General features: G+C 36.3%; 1 protein-coding gene across 3 annotated transcripts in view; it reads right to left on the bottom strand.

The window, feature by feature from the left end:
- Positions 1-1,596: 1,596 nt before the first annotated feature.
- Positions 1,597-16,797, bottom strand: part of LOC134665768 (uncharacterized) — a 33,638-nt gene continuing 18,437 nt past the window's right edge. Inside the window, exons 4-11 of one of the 3 annotated variants that reach the window (XM_063522744.1) lie at positions 12,442-12,558; positions 10,207-10,455; positions 9,075-9,179; positions 6,434-6,658; positions 5,811-5,970; positions 5,101-5,237; positions 2,105-4,024; positions 1,597-1,891 (exon numbers count right to left, since the gene is read on the bottom strand). In XM_063522744.1, coding sequence (XP_063378814.1) covers positions 3,887-4,024; positions 5,101-5,237; positions 5,811-5,970; positions 6,434-6,658; positions 9,075-9,179; positions 10,207-10,455; positions 12,442-12,558 — 1,131 coding nt within the window. In that variant the 3' untranslated portion in view covers positions 1,597-1,891; positions 2,105-3,886. Of the gene's footprint in view, positions 1,892-2,104; positions 4,025-5,083; positions 5,238-5,810; positions 5,971-6,433; positions 6,659-9,074; positions 9,180-10,206; positions 10,456-12,441; positions 12,559-16,797 lie in introns of those variants that run through there. The other 2 variants (XM_063522745.1, XM_063522746.1) reach the window with 2 other exon arrangements.

The raw sequence follows: 16,797 nt of genomic DNA, 5'->3' as shown, positions 1-16,797 counted from the left end.
CTTGGCGGGTTCGTACGTGCTTAGTGGAAGTAAATCTAGTTATCGACGGAAGGAACTCGGTAGCACAAAGCTGAGTAAGCAGTATACTGTCATTATTTATAATACTTAGATTAGGTATTAACACTTAACTCACATGGTGTGTCTTCTATTAGAAGGTATTTTAGTTTGGAAAAGGAAAGATGATAAATTATAGGTACCTACCTCAGCAAGCATTAACAATTCGAACCTACCTATTCGAAAACTCATTCAATTGTTTGCCGTATTTTTGCGCAAGATATTCCACGTTCAAACTTAGGTATTTAATTGTTTTCAAATCTTAGTTTAATAGTTATTATGTGTGGTGGGACAAATGTGTAGATTTCACATTTGACCACAATTCGCCCGTCGAACTTTCAGCCACACCAACAACTCACGATCAGTATCTTTAACGCATTCACTGCCAGGGGGCGTGGCCTAGGAACAAACTTGTATCACAGAATAACTAATAGTATGCTTGTGTGACGGTCTATGTACATAGGACGGAATATGTAGGTCTGTCACTAAAGTGACACTGAGTGAGTGCGGTAAACCGCTGGTATTTAGTTACTGTAAACACAATAAATTATACTAACGAAGTAATATAGGCAGATCGTTTAAAAATGTAATAAAAACTTAATCACGACGAACTGAAATTACAAGAGATCTAGTTTTTCATTTCCCTTTGACTTTGTGCAATTTTTCGGAGATTATATTTCATTTACATATTATATTACCTGTTTGATGTTAAAATACTGTTTTTGTTATATTAACTGTGTAGTCAGCTAGCGCTGTTACGAACGCGGGCCAATTAAGCACATAATCGCATTATTTTGCGAAAGCTTTTGGAACAGCTTTAATTAATGTATGATTAAAATTGTCCTCAACGGAAGCACTGGAATTATAATGTTAGTGTTATTATAATGAGAAATTCAAAAGCACCCCTCAGGCTACATTGGCGTTCTAAAGTGCATGGACAGATGTCGACCGTAATGTCTTCATATTACGGTTGACGCATCTCCATGCATTTTTGAACGCCAGTGTACATTACCTACCTAATAAATTACATGGATAAGGTTTAGGTTCCAATGGGATAAGCCGGTCGGAGTATTTTATAAGTACTTAGATATGGCACCAGCATAGGTTTTATCTGCCAGTCCTACAAACAGTGTGCGTTATGGGTCCATATTGGGTCGCATAATAATTGATTGTCCTAATGTAATGTTACGCATAAAACTCATTTTGCATAGTTGTTATTGTGCTGGAAATATTAACATTTCTGAAAAATTATAACACAAACCTAACCTAACCTAACCTACCCTATTCTATGCAACCTATGCAAAATATTTTCGAAAATACTTTCTGTTTCAGCTGGAGAAAAAATACGCGAAAAGAGATTTATGCGTAACATTACATTATGACAATCAATTATTATGCGATGAGATTGGATCCCGTGCGTTATCCTTTCGCGTTATCTTATATGTATAGGTAATTAGTAATATACTTACTCGTAACGAAAATAAATAAGAGCTATTTTGAGTACTGAAACCTTAATAGACTAAAAAATCAAAACACAAACCATCTTTAGTCAAATCATTTTATTTTGTCGTTTTATAGTCTCAATTTAATAATTACGTGAAGATCACGATTTTTATAATATTCTCTTAATTTGGCATTTTATTTTAGACATAGGTCCTTACATTATACACCACTGCGACACATTTAACATAGGTACATTAAACTATAGAAAAAATTGTATAATGAATACGAAAATGTAAACAGGACGATTTATGTCTCTTTATTACTATGTACAATGATTTTTAAAAAGTCAATTTCTATTCAGTTAAATTATATTTTACCCTACTGTTTTTCATGTCTCATGTATAGTCCGTTTTTTTTAGCATTAAAAAGAACTTCGGAGAAGTTCGCTTGTGGTTCTAAATCTGGCACTTTTAGCGGTAACAATTTGAAGTAAATTATATGTATTGACCATGCTACATTAGATAATTCAATAATTATTAACAATTAACGAGCCTGATAAAAACTGTACGCTTGCTTCTGCGGAGTTCTTTCTAATGCTAAAAGAAACGAACTATATTTCATTCCATTTAAAGACAGGTAAGTCATTTAGTAAGTAATTACATTGTATTTTGGTTATATGGATGGTATTGTTTTAAGCAAGTTAATCCTTGAACTGCTCATATCCTTTAAAGGTGTCAGTTTTCGCATCCATAGCGTCAATAATTCCTATATGTGATTCGTCGTACGCTGTCGAAGTAACATCCAGGTTTTCAAATATGGTTTATATTTGCTAGATTGCCAATGATTTTGGCGTGTGTTAATATAACCTACATACATATTTGTTATGAAATTAATTCTTTAACAAGAAGAACAATAATTTGTCGAAAACCAAAGTATTAATTCCCACCCGGTGTTGATTTATTTATATATTGTAAAATAATATATAGATTTGTATGTTTCCTGTCGTTATGTACCAACTCATATTACAAGCCTTACTCAGTTTCAGACTAGGTTGACCTGAGTAAGATCGTCAGCAAATATTTGCAGGTATGTTATAAATTCAATTAAATTTCTTCACAGTACTTTTTGTATAAAAGAACGGTTGACTGAGAAAAAATTCAACCTGGACAAGATATAGGTACTTATGCATAAAAATCAAAACTCATATGTAACTTAATACTAAGAGAGATACACTTATCGAGCCATATACTTGATATTTAAAACTAAGATAGTATACTTACATAAGTTCATAGGAATACATACACACAGGACAGTTAAACAGAAAAATAAAAATAGTCAGTCTTTATGCATAAAAATTACATGAGTAGAAATGTTAACAAACAACAGAGATTTAGTGATAATTTTATATGAACAGGAAAAACACACGAATAATTTAATAACGGAGAATAGGTAGAGATTCATAAATTAACTGTAACTAACTGTAAGATTATAAACTGTGGAAATAGTACGTTTTAGTATTTACAAAACAACAATTTAAAACAATGTGATAGGAGATTCATAATTTTAATAAATATATGTATTTCTTTATTTTATACTACACTCCCTATCTAATTGGTGTCTTGAGAACATATTGCTTATATAATAGGAGATTGCATTTTTACTAACAAAAATAGAATCTTTATTTAGACTACGACCGAATCCAGTCGGTACTATTTCTAGTGCATATGATTGAGATGTATGCTATGTCCTCATGTTTAGAATTTGAGCTTTCCATAAAATGTTACAAGTGTATAATATTTAAAATACCTACATACGTTTATGATACAATAAGATCTCTATAAACTTTGTCTAAGTGCTTAATTTTTAGAACACACATTAATCGAATACACCATAAACATTCATAATTTTAAAGTACATACTTGGTTAACTCTGTGCCTTAAATACTTAGTCCGAATAAATATAATAAAATTAGATTCATTCTGATAGCCTCAGAATAATTCTTATTCCATTATACAACCTTATAACAAGTTTAATTCCAGGTAAGGTTCACTTATCAATAGCCAATTAGTCCCGTAATAGTTTTTACCTTAATCAAAGAACTTTGCACTTTTATCTCCATAATTGAGGTTGTAAGACTTGCAAGTCTCTGGTAGAGAACCGTTATTATTTACCATTTTAATGTAAACCAGAAACTACTTCGTACACAAATGTTTCGCTAATATACTAACTATATACACATAATTCGTTGATGTTTTACGTATATTTACATAGATATTTGGACACGGACGATAGTAAATGCAGCGCGGATATGTGTGGCGACCGCGGCGCGGGCGCTGGCTTACGAGGACGCAGCATGGTGCAGATTGGCCGCGTCGGAGGCCGAGGCCGCTTAGATCGCGGGCAGCAGGGGGCTCGGGGAGCGCGGGGGCCGGCGCACGCCGCTCCACGGCTCCCCCATCATATCCTCGTCTCCCTGCACACGCGCACTCGACATACTCTCAGCGTCACACTCCTCAACTTCCCAACTCTGAGATCGAGATTTTGAGATCATTTAACTTAGAGTAGGGTAGCTACGGGATGTCTAATAGGAACGCCACTATCACAGAAGAATTGAAGCTCACAGTCGGATCAATCCGAGAGTTATAGGTCTTGGAACTGCTTGGTAACTATACCATTCTTCTTTTTTCGTTTGGTATCCCTCGGATTGAGTCAATAGTTCCGAAAGTCTCCATGCAGTTTTTTATCATAATTATAAAAAGTTTTTTTTATACCACATTTATATTTTATATAAATAAAAAGTTATTGGTTCAATAAGCTTCTTTAACAGGTACAGCTAAAAATGAGGCGATTAGTTCATCAAATCATCACTAAGAAAATAAATTGCAAATAAGTTTGTGTTGATGTGATATCGATTGTTTCGATGCTATTTGTATTGATGACATATTTGCCTTAAGATTTAGTAGACAAGTATCAAGTGTTTATCCCCTGGAAAAAAGGTTAAGGAACCAAAAACACCGCGGATCTTCCGTGTCTAACTCGCGAGGGAACTACGGGAGGAATCCCATTCATATTGTGCGCTATTGTGCTATTCAAACCTATTACTACTTTAAGACATATAACAGAAAGCTTATGAGCTTATTTTAATAAAACAGTACAATATTGATGATTAATAGCAGAGAACAGGTAGGCTAATAATTCCAGCATTGTGGCTCACGGGCTCTGACAAAAGTCTGATCAAATCGAGCTTACACATCATTACGAAACCGCTGTATTAGAGTTTTCGGGGATGCAAGGACTAAGCGAAATCACCATTCTACTGTTGGCAACTTCAAACCAAATCCGGCTACTGGTTTGAGGGCTTTGATTTAGAACGCTGAATATTTTTCTAGTATTTAACACAATACATGTTTAAATAGCCAATGAAATGGAGAATAAGCGGATGTATAATAAAGTGTTTACACACTTACATGTACATACATACATAACTCATATGAGGCACAATGGCGCACACTAATGGGATTCCACCTAAGGGTTCGTGCGGGGCAGTGCGAGTGAGTAAACCACGTATTACGGTGTCAACACTTACATATAAGAAGTAATTACCATCATCGTGTGAGGCGCGGGGACCGAGTGCGCGGGCGCCGGGGGCGCGGGGGGCGCCATGGGTGGTGGCGGTGCGGGGGGAGGCTCGGGAGATGCTGCGGCTGGGGAGAAGGAGGCTGGTGCCAGTGGTGACTGAGCTGTAAGACAGAAAAGAAGGTTAGATAATCGGTTCTTGAAAAAGATTCAAAGTACAAACATGTTTTCGGAAAATTGTGAGCACACGTGCCGCTTAGATACATCTTGAAGGCAACACGCGGTTAAGGGACAGACAACTGGAACAAACATATATGTAACAATTACAATATGAATTACAGGCGGGTGCTCCTCTGCGTGCGTCCCATGGCAACGGTAGCATCCACTCGGTGTACCTCTTACATTTAATTAAAAGTGTCTACGTGTTGGCTTCGGCTCCGCGCACTCCTCCCAAAGGTCCGGAACACCATTTTTCCGTTATGGGAAAGACACTACGAATTATATTAGTACTTTATAGCAAAGAAATATTCTGAAAATAATGCTATCTCTTGAATATCACAACAGCCGAAGACTATACCTACTATGATCGGTGCCTTCCTCATGAAACTAAATTTGGCTTCTCAAAATCACTGCGCTTTTTTTTTTAATTCTAGAACTCTCGAGCATAAATTATATATTGTTCCAGATTTTATTAACATCGCGTTCAAGCCTAAAAGAGCTTCAAAAATGTAAATTACCAGCAGCTGTAAGTGCCAGGACAAACTGGCTCCAATGCACACAGCACCCGCAGCACAGTTGCAGGGCCGCTCGACGCAGCGCGCGGTGCAGGGCCATGAACAGCAGAGGGTTCACTGCGGCGTGCACATACGAGATGTGCAGCGAGATTTGGAAGTACATCTGTGGACATACGAAAGGTTGGCACTCATTGATTAGCCTATCAATATGGTAGTGGCTGCGCTGGTGGAAAAGCATCGGGAGGCTGTGTACATTTTATTATTAAGCATTAATGAAACTTATTAAGTACTTTTACTTTAATATCTGCTCACTCGGTAACTTTTACAACCAGCCGGCGTATTATGGATGGCTTTATCCATCTTTATCCACGTGATAAAATAACTGTCACTTTTTAACACCGTGGAATAGAAAGTGACGGACACTGTCTTATCACGTTGTCATGTAGACAAGAACGACCATCATATCCGTACTGATATCAATATAACTTAGCATTTGTCCTTGTGACGAGCGGTCCACCGCAGCGGGAACCAAATTTGAACCAGTGACGTAGGTGTAGACCTCGGAGGTTGTAAAATGGAAGTTGATTTTGATAACTCAATGACGACGTATATGAGATGGAATTTACCTCATACGCTATATGTGACGTAAGCGCCGGGTGGTGCAGCAGCGTCACGATGAACAGCGGCCCCCAGAACAGCACGTACGCGGCGGTGATGACGACGAACATGCGCACGCGGCGCACCCCCTCCCGCTCCACCCGCGCCAGGTACCCCCGCAGGCGCCGCCCGCCGCCCAGCGGCAGATTCGAGCTCTGCATGCGCTGGCCGTCCGCTAAAGCTCCATCTACAGTCTATGAAAAATACTTCTTTTAATACCCAGTCAAATTACAAAATTTATTGTTTTATTTTTTATTTTAAGTTTTCTTTTAAAGCGGAATAGCTACTCTGTTTAGATTTTATTTAAGGCAAATATTAAAAAAGGTAAAGGGCGTGTAGGAGAAAAGTTAAAATAGATGTGATAAGGTAAGGTAATGAGTAACTTTCTTAAGTAAGGAGAGTAAGCGAATACTGTTAAATTTAAGTTTATTTAATATATTCGATAGTTTAAATTCAAACACTTTATTTAAGTTCTAGTGTTCCAGCCGCGTGAGCTTTTGATCATTCTTTAGCTTATTAAGCTGAAAAAATATTTTTGAAATACAGAAAAAATAAAAAGGTTATCACCTCGGGCAAGGTTTGAACGCGCGAACTCCGTCATTTCGGAATAATGTCCGTTCTTTCTAACCATCTGGGCCCAGTTTTATAAAGTTACAAGTTACAAGTTTACAGGCGTTTACTGGCAACACTTGCTCCGTTTTTTACAATTTGCGTTTTATAAAAGTACTGTGTTACAATTTTACAGGTTACAGGTACAAGTGCCTGTAGCTCAACCATAGACGAAAATACGGGAGTTTTATAGTTTTAAACTCATAATCGAACAAGCGTTTTATAAAAATATTGTAAATTACAAGTGTAGATTAGTACACTTGTAACAAAAACTTACATACGTCTTGAGTCCTGTAACAGCACAACAGCAGTTACTTGTAGACTCGTTTTCTGAGAGATTTTAAACTTTACTCTTTATTGTTAAGCACCAACGCCAACGATTGTGCCGGGCATGCATACTTTTCCATGCACTGACCTTATCACTATCAGTTTTTGTTAATGTATCTGAAATATATAGTAAATAGGAAATAAAGTGACAATATGTTTGATATTGATTTTATTGACGATTTGTTTTATTTTATCTACTAGGAAATGGAAAGGGATTATTGCCGATATTTGTCGTTGATTTATTAGCATTCGTCTCTTTATTTAAGTATAGTGCATTCAAATTATGGTAAAGTGTACTATTCATAATTTTCGATACAGCCGCTACCGAAACGATACATTTTAATGTAAGAATGTGAAAGAGTACTTATTTACATGTTATTTACTTATTACGTAAATATTTAATTAAATCTAACTTAATCTGAATCTGAAAACGGCCCAAAAAGTATATCCTTGGCATGGAACGCCGCTCTCAACCACTCGATTTTTCCTTCATTTCTGGCCATTTTTCCAGTAATTAATATTTTACAGCAAACAAAAACACATAATTTAGTAGAGAACCGAGTATCTATGACACACGTTTTTTTTAAAATAGTGATGTCCTTCACACCTGTAGATTTCACATGTAATCGAGATTGACCGTGGTTCTTTACAACTGTAATTATTTATGTGTATTTATAAAACACCTGTAGCCGTTCACAGTGCATTACAGGTGCCTGTAGCCTGTACTCTTGTAACCTGTAACTTGTAACTTTATAAAACTGGGCCCTGACCTCCGAACTTTATCTGAAAATCATTATCATTTTTCGTAATGAGGTTCAGATTGGTATAAAACCGAGGAATATTTCAAAACTAGCTAACATATTTTGGATTTTTTGTTTAATTAAAATGCTAAAAATATTTAGAGGCTCATGCATTCTTCCATTAGGTTTAGGTCTCCAAGTGCGCAAAACGAGCGTAGTAATATAGTACGTTTTTAAAGATCTTAATGTTTGATTTGCTCAATTGTGTGTTCTTATTAAAAACTTCACGCGGCTAGACGTTAATATACAATTTCTACAGTGCAGTCAACAGTCTACGGTTGCAGCTACAGGTTAATGTGATAGGTGTGCGCATGCGACAAGAAGGCTTCCAGACAATCCGCAAGACCCTCACGAGAACTAAGAAACAAACAATCACCCATATTGATATTTCTCAATTTATGTCCTTACTTCATAATATAGGTACTTATATGGCAACGTGACGCTATTATCGATAATTTGCATATTTTGATAAATCTGTTGATATTTTATTACAATTACACAATGGACCAAGGCGTGCAATAAAAACCCTCCTAGGATGCCGAACTCCGGAATAATATTCGTACAATCTATAAAAGAAAATACTTAACCTAATTCTGCAAGAAGGCTTCAAGAGCTTTTTATAAACACGTGTGGCACTTCAAAACGTGCTCTAGAAAACCAACGAACCAAGTTTGTTTCGATTGTCTCTCAAACTGATCGTGAGAATCTTGTGTTGATGGAGCATACAGTCTGGTAAAAAAGAGTAGAAATTAACAAGAAAGTGGCAATACTGTTGTGTCATCCCTTTCAAATCAATCTAAGAAAACGGGACGACAAGTATTGCCACTTTTTAATTTCTACTATTCTTTGTCAGACTGTAGTTGTTAATACTTACCCTCGGTCCGACGCTGTTAGGCAGCGAGTCCATGCGCCTGTTGTCTGCAGCCATGCTGACAAGCGTGGTCACTAGACCAGCTACTCGCACTGCCTCTACGTTAGCCTGCATGCGATAACATTGAAATTATCCCCCCTGTGTGAAGATCCGGTAGAAGTTACAGGCATATTTAACGTCTGTTATCTTTGATAGATGGCGGGAGATCGTGCGAAGAGCTGTGTCCGCCTCTACTACCGATTGAGGCGTCCTCAACGTGACAACGACCGCTCTGTCAAGAGCGATACGACAGAGAAGCATCTTTAATAGTTTTAATTTTTGATAGCTTTAATTATTATTATTTGCTTAGATGCTTTGAAAATTCTACCTCTGGATATATTTAAATTGAGAAAATACAACAACAAGTTCAAGATAAAGCGAGCTTATATTCATAAGATTTGTTACATTTAGACTCATATCGGTAGTCTGGATTCATTGATTAAAGTATTATTTGTGGATGGAAAACTTCAACATACAAGATGTCAAAAAAGTGCCGGCCACAATTCTATCTTCAAATAACAGACGAGCCCATAAACTTCCGATGCCGTATCCCGCACATCCTAAAACTTTCCCAGGCAAATTCCTCTTGACCACCCGATTTTTCATCTATTGTGTTATGTATAAGCTGACTCGTGAGAATTTAAATCTTATTTGTGGTGCGAGGCGTATTGGCAAAGTACCAAAAACTCCTAACTCCAGCGTTGGTGTTTGTCGACTATCGCATGATGGAAGAGGTAAGTTTAGTTGCAAAACGATTTAAACATGTTGATGTCTCCTATGGTAGTCACAGGTAATGCATTTTATACACGATACATTCTGCGTTAATATTTCCAAAAAAACTATATTACGATTACACCATTTTGTGTCACTGAAACAAAAACTATCACTAATTAATTAAAAGCTGTGAATGACATTACGATCAACAAGTGATATGGTCAAATGATCATGGAGAAGTCTACATCGACAATGATAATGACCATGATAACGCAAATGAAACATACTAAGCGACTATCCTGCTAATATAGTAGTACTTCTCCATGCCATTGTGTCCGTCGTTCAAGTATCTTCAAACCTAAAAAAATTAGTATCATCAAACCTTAGTGAGGTCTCTGTGTAGTTTCTTGAGATGGAACAGCGTGAGGCCAACGCATACGGCGTTGACGCCGATCCAGAGGGCGTTGAGGACGTAGTGTCGGAAAGGGCCTCGGACAAGGGGGCAAGATGGAGCCGGCCCGTAGGATCCGTAGTGGCCGGCACTGGCTGCTAATGCACCTGACAGAAACGTCGGGCCGAGGTTGATCGTGATTGATGCGAACCAGATCATGAATGTGCCGAAGAGGACGCACTAAAACAAGTGAAGAAAAAATGTAAAAGAATTAAGGTGACAGTCCATTTCCAACGACAGCAGCACTACCATTCATTTTACTATGGAAATTGACAATAACACCGACGCGTTCGTACTAGTAGTGCAGCAGAGCTGCGGTCAGAAATGGAATGTTACCCTTAAGGTGCTTTTTAATTTCCGACAACAGGCAGAGACGGCACGTTACGCCGCGCTCCAAATTTAATTTTAATTTAAAAAGTGACAGGAGAAGTGAAGTGAATCCACAATGAATTTTTCACACTTTAAATTTAATAGTGCATACACACTTTGGTTCAATTCAGGATGTGGTGTAACGTGCAGTTGCTGCTTGCAATCGGTAATAGAATAGAATCGGTTCTTTATATGTATAGGTATCTTTATACATATAAAGAATTCCTCTGCTGTAATGTGTCATTTATGGAACTTGCTAACTATGTAAACAAAAGTCACTAGTCAATGATGAATTTACTAGTGATTTTGGTTTCAGAGACAATTTCAATATGGCGGTTTGTTTACATAGTTAGTAAGTTCCATAGAATGACACTATGCTGTGTTTTGTTTCATTAATGTAAATACAATGAGACGTCAACATAATTTACTTTTAGTCTAAATTTAATTTTTTAGTCAATGTTATTATTACGGTCCCCGTGGCCCTTCTATTATTTGTCCACAAAGTAAAAGGAAAACAAAACAAATTCAATTACAAAAAAGGTTTTAAATGTAACGAATTGAGGCAAGGTTTTTTGTTGACTGTTATTATTATTAATGTGCTAAGCCGCAAGGGAATTCCAGTGAAATCTCTTTGATTTTTATGGGTATCATTTTATATTCCCAAATTAAAATGTAGGTGGTTTTAATTACTAGTTATATGCGCCATTCACTAACCCGGGGTTAATCGGTTAAACCTGGACTTACCATGGTTACCAGTACAATTTGACACTGGGTTAATGGTTTAACCGTTTAACCCTGGGTAAGTGGGATTGTGCAAGGGGTGGTTAGGTATATTTATAGCTTAGGTACATTACTTATAGAGGTCTCAACATTATATGTGTCGCTTAACTTCAAACTCGGGTAAATCCATTCGACCCTCTAAGCAAATATCTACCATATTACCTTTTCTTAATACCAAAATCGCATAATCTGACAGATGGATTTGCCCGAATTTGAAGTTAAGCGACTCATATCGTGTAAATTCGTATCGTAGTGTAATTATTTGCTTAGAATTCTTATCTCTATAAGTATACTAAATTATACCAGTTTGTGTAATTACTAATTAAACGGCCGCCCTCTAAATGGCAAATACCTATACATATTTCTGTATCAGCAATGTTGATCGTTTCGAAAATCTTGCAAATGTCAGTAGACATTTGGCAAGATTTTCCAAATTGCCTTAAATTATTTTAAAATGTTGCCATGTTCTCGATGCATTATGTACCGTGTTATGCTCTGTGCCTTTATGAAACGGTCGTACGTTTAAATTCGCTCATTTTGAAGTTTAATGGCTCATCCCGGAGCTGATCATTACTCGAGGGTGTCCATTAGAGTGGGCTGGGATAAAATCTCTTGCTTCTCCTCATTATATGAGGTTATGAGGAGGAACATTACCTCATGCACGAAGTTTTTCTTTTGTGCAATAAAGTTATAATAAATAAATAAACATTGACAAAATGCACATTGAAAAGAAAGTACAGTTACATTAGGTATATATGACACCGTAAAATTATGAACCCGTTATTTTACAATCTAACGTAGGTTAGGTTATGTTAGTTTGTAATCTCCTTACCGTCAGTTTATTATTGATAGAAAATATTAAATTGTACGTACGTGGAAATACTGAGCTGTACTGATTTTTAAACGACACGTCGCTATTTTTGTCGGATTTCGTGAATGGATCACTTACCCAATTCCATTTGAGCTTAATGTTTAGCACCTAATGTGTTTAATATTCAGTATTTAATATAATTGTACCTGCGGGCTGTCCATTAGCAGGGGTGCGGATAAATCTGCTTGTTCTTCTTCATTTTCAGGAAATATGGGGCTGTCGTTCAACACCGTAGTCAACATATTCACTGTTGATACCGTTACCTGAAACAAAGGATATACAGGGTGAAATTTAAATCACTGGCCATATTCATTCCCGGCACTAGGTTACACTTAAGGAATCTATTTAGCGAAAAAAAAGAGTACACTTTTTTTTAATTTTCATTTTTCAATTTTTAAATATTTTCCACGAGTCGTGGTCACCCTATTACCACAAATGTAAACAAACCTAATAGTAGGTTTTAACAACAACATCAGCAAAACCCTTATCTGACCTTCACTAAATAAAACCTTATAATCGTTGCAATAGGGTCCACCCAGTTAGTGTTGGCGATGGTAGGCAGGTTTATCAATTTCGAGGGTAGTCTAAACTAAACCATTCCGCGCTAGCGGTAAACATAACGGTAAGCATAAATGATTAGTCACTCGTCACTCGCCAACCTTAAAATAATAATCGCGCGCGTACTAAGGTTAAAAAAAATTTTTTCGAACCGGGAATATTACGAAGTGGTACGGTGTTATTTATTAAGTGGTGAGTGTTTACGTGGTACACAAAGATTATACGAAATGGAATCCGTTCCACGCCTTCGCAGACAAGGATTGAGTCCAAGAGTACCATCTCGTGGGACTTTCGTTAATTGCGTCGATTTTTAATCAAATGTACGTAAGTTGATTCAATTTTTTAAATACGCCTGAATGCAAAGATTCCTGACCTAGTTTTTACTCATTGTTTTTAAGCCACGGACGTTTTGTTAATAATCATTAGTCAGAAATAACATTTTAGATTAAAAATAGGTTGCCTTTGCATTTTGACGGTTCTAAGCCCGTTAATATGAAAGGAAAAATTAGCAACTTATGTAGGTAATCTCGCTGCAATAGGGTTCATAATTGGTGACGCGATTGCAAACAGCGGGAGGGGCGGGGTGTCAATGATTTTAACTGATAAGAGAGAAGCGGGTGTAGTGGGTAGTTGTCAGTTCACCATAACGTACGAGGTTTTTAGGACAACTTGATGATGAGTTATTTCGAAAAAAATGTACTGAGCGGTATTAAAAGAAAAAACACGTGTTTAATATTTTTTCGAGTTCTTTCGGTTGTTTCAATTTGGCCAGTGAATTAAATTTCACCCTGTATAACTAACGGCGCGATTCGGGAAATGAATTAGAGATTCACTAGATATGAAATAGTAACGCGTTTATGAACCGTCTGACGAAAGAGAAAAACCAGAAAAATAATTATGTTATATCTTTTAAATCTGTACCATATTTTACATTTTTGAAAAAGTAATAATCAAGTTGTGGCCACTAATATCAATGAGAAAAATTTCGTGTAAATATTGTGTGTATAGATAGGTATTATACGTAATATGCTCACATTTATTTTATCAAGAGTATTTTATCGTGTCGCAGCAATTTCATTCGGGCTTTATTTGTGAGTCTTTAAGTCGTTTGTAATTACTGGGATCTCCCATTCACAAACATTATATTTAAGTCAACACAAATGTTATGAAAAAAGTAATCACGCTTAGAATTAAACGACTTTTTCATTAAATTCAAAGCTCAGTGCGCACAGCATATTTTATTTAGTTATCAAAGGATTTTATTAAACCGAGGACACAAAAACTGCAGAAATAGTGGCTATTTTTCTACTTATAATGACAAATAACTAATCACAATCTGATGAAATAAAAATTAATAATGTTATTGTATAATGTAGGTAACTATAATAAAGTAGGTATGGGTGCATAATGTTACGATTAACGATTTGCACAATAGGATTTTATTTTACGAGTAATATGATGAAATCGAGCTCAGTAAAATGAAATGAGCGTTTTACTTTACGCATGATTTAGCCCAAAACGAATGACGTCGGACAATAGTTAAAGACGAAGACAAAAGCAAACGCTGAATTCGCTTTTTTGTTGAGAAGTTATAAGTGGACATATTAAGAGCACTTAGCTCCAGGCTTGGAATAAATCCTCGCTTAATTTTGATGACGCAAAGAACTTTTGTCACCTCCAATTATTGATGATATCAAAAAATGCTATAAGGATCTTTTATTCTAGCAGAGACTGGGAAATTGCTGCTTTTGTGTTCAACAGTGGGGCATTCTTTGTTAGTGAGGTAATACAACCATCTTAGTATTTATACCTTAAACGATTCTAAATTGTTCGTTAGATAATACATACCGGGTGTGGCCTGTAATATGAGCAAAAAATTAAATTGTAAACCGTACTCCTCATACTGACCACATTTGTTCAGCGACTTTTAAAAAAAACTTGTGGTTTGATTTTTAATACACTTTAAAGTTTATTCTAAGACGCAATGTATTGCGAATTTTGTTATTTTTAAGGCGTGACAAGCAACGTCAATCACAATGATATGGCGTGGCGATGGCGTCCATTGCAGATAATATTTATTTTGTATGAAAAATAAGGAGTCTAAATACTTCATAATTTTAAAAAGTTTTTGAACAGAACTGTCACCGTTTGAGGAGTACAATCTATGTTTTAATTATTTGCTCGTGTTACAGGCCACACCCGGTATATGATTCTGTTTAGCGTTTATAATAGTTTTATTGTGGCGACAATTACAGCAATGGACGTGGACATTGTAGCGGTAGATTAATTGTTTCTTTAAAGCCTGTAATAATCAGGCACTTAGCTTAAAGTCTTGGCGTCAAATTTTGTGGCTTGGGCAGAGTGAAAAAACTTCACTTTACGGGAGAGTATGCTTAATAAGAAATGTCATTCCATTATGAAATAGGTAAAGTTTTTCAAGGGCTTTGTACACTTAGAATTTCAGCTTGGTAATTTAATTAAGTTAATGTCTTAAACCTTGTGAAGGACATAGTCTTACTCCGAGTAAGGCAAGTTGAGGTCACATTATTCAAAGTTTATTTAATAGTTTAGGCAAGTCAAAAACATTTTGTCAAACATCCCTTTGGCTGGATAATATGATTCAATAGTTAATAATTCATTTTAATTATATGTACATATTATCCGTTCGTCCGCCACTTATTAATAATTAGTACCTACTACATATAACTTTAGCTGTTGAATGTTAAACCAAAATAATAAATAGAAGGAAAACAGGAAGGTGAACTAGCTTAACACCTTAGCGCAACCGATTTCCAAGACCGAAGTGATCCCATAAGTGCTCCGTGAACAAAGTTTTATACGGAACACTAAAATTTTACAAATATCAAGTGTGCGGCCATAGGCGGCCATGCTCGCAAGACTCGACGAGAATAAGAAATATTTTGCAAAAGCCACCAGAGACGCTTGTAAGGGCAATGGGCCCGATTCGGATTTTGACATAGACATCTATTAGATATATTTTAGACATCACCAAGATACGATAATGATATGTTTAAGATCTAACCTGTCAAATTTGACATTTGAGCGATTCTGGAGATACTCTTGAACGATTTCCACAGGATATGACTTAGAGATCCAATTCACATCTATTAGATACCTTATTCTATCTAACGTAAAAGTGACATTGGTTGCCCGAATTACGTAGCAAAAGAGAACTAGTTGATATCTAAACTATAACGTATCTAGAATGGATCTGGTACGTATCGTCTCTTGTGAATATCTTGAAGTTCGATACGGCAGAATAAGTCATAAAAAGAGGACTAAAGACAGCACATAGCTCAGACGGTTAGTTTCACACCTATAATACAATGCAATATAAATTGAAATAATAATAATGAAACTTTGTTCTATGTTCTGTTACGTACGTAAGCTTTTACCAATTACTCATTGACGTAAAAAGCTCGTTAGGCTTGTGCTAACAGGAATTCTATTCAACGAAAAGTTTTAACGAGTTCAAGTTAAAATATTAGTCATAATAGAAGTCTTTTGATCTCACGAGTTACGGAGGCACATTCTGTTTTAACAATTTGATATTGTTTTAATTATTTTCATACGACCTTCAGTTGTGTGATTAGACATCTCACGCTCACCAATAGGTGCGAGCGAGAACCATGATGAGACAACTCCCGATTGCATTTCGTTAGCAGCAATTAGCGCTAGCGGCTCACGCCGATTGGTATTGCACGCCGATTGGTCATAACAAAATAAAAATCAAAACCATGTCAATTTGTTAAAATACCTATAACTAAATACCTCAACTTAAATAAATTACGAAATTACTTATTTTATTAGCTTACTCGTACGCTATTAAATGAACAATGTTTGTTAAGGTATGTAAATATAAAGTATTATGCGACTAAGATATGTGTTGACAACGCCTGGAAGAGCTTCTGGTCCGTGAAGGC

This window comes from Cydia fagiglandana, chromosome 7 (assembly GCF_963556715.1).
Source record: "Cydia fagiglandana chromosome 7, ilCydFagi1.1, whole genome shotgun sequence".
NCBI classification, from domain to species: domain Eukaryota; kingdom Metazoa; phylum Arthropoda; class Insecta; order Lepidoptera; family Tortricidae; genus Cydia; species Cydia fagiglandana.
This window is presented reverse-complemented; position numbering and strand designations above follow the sequence as displayed.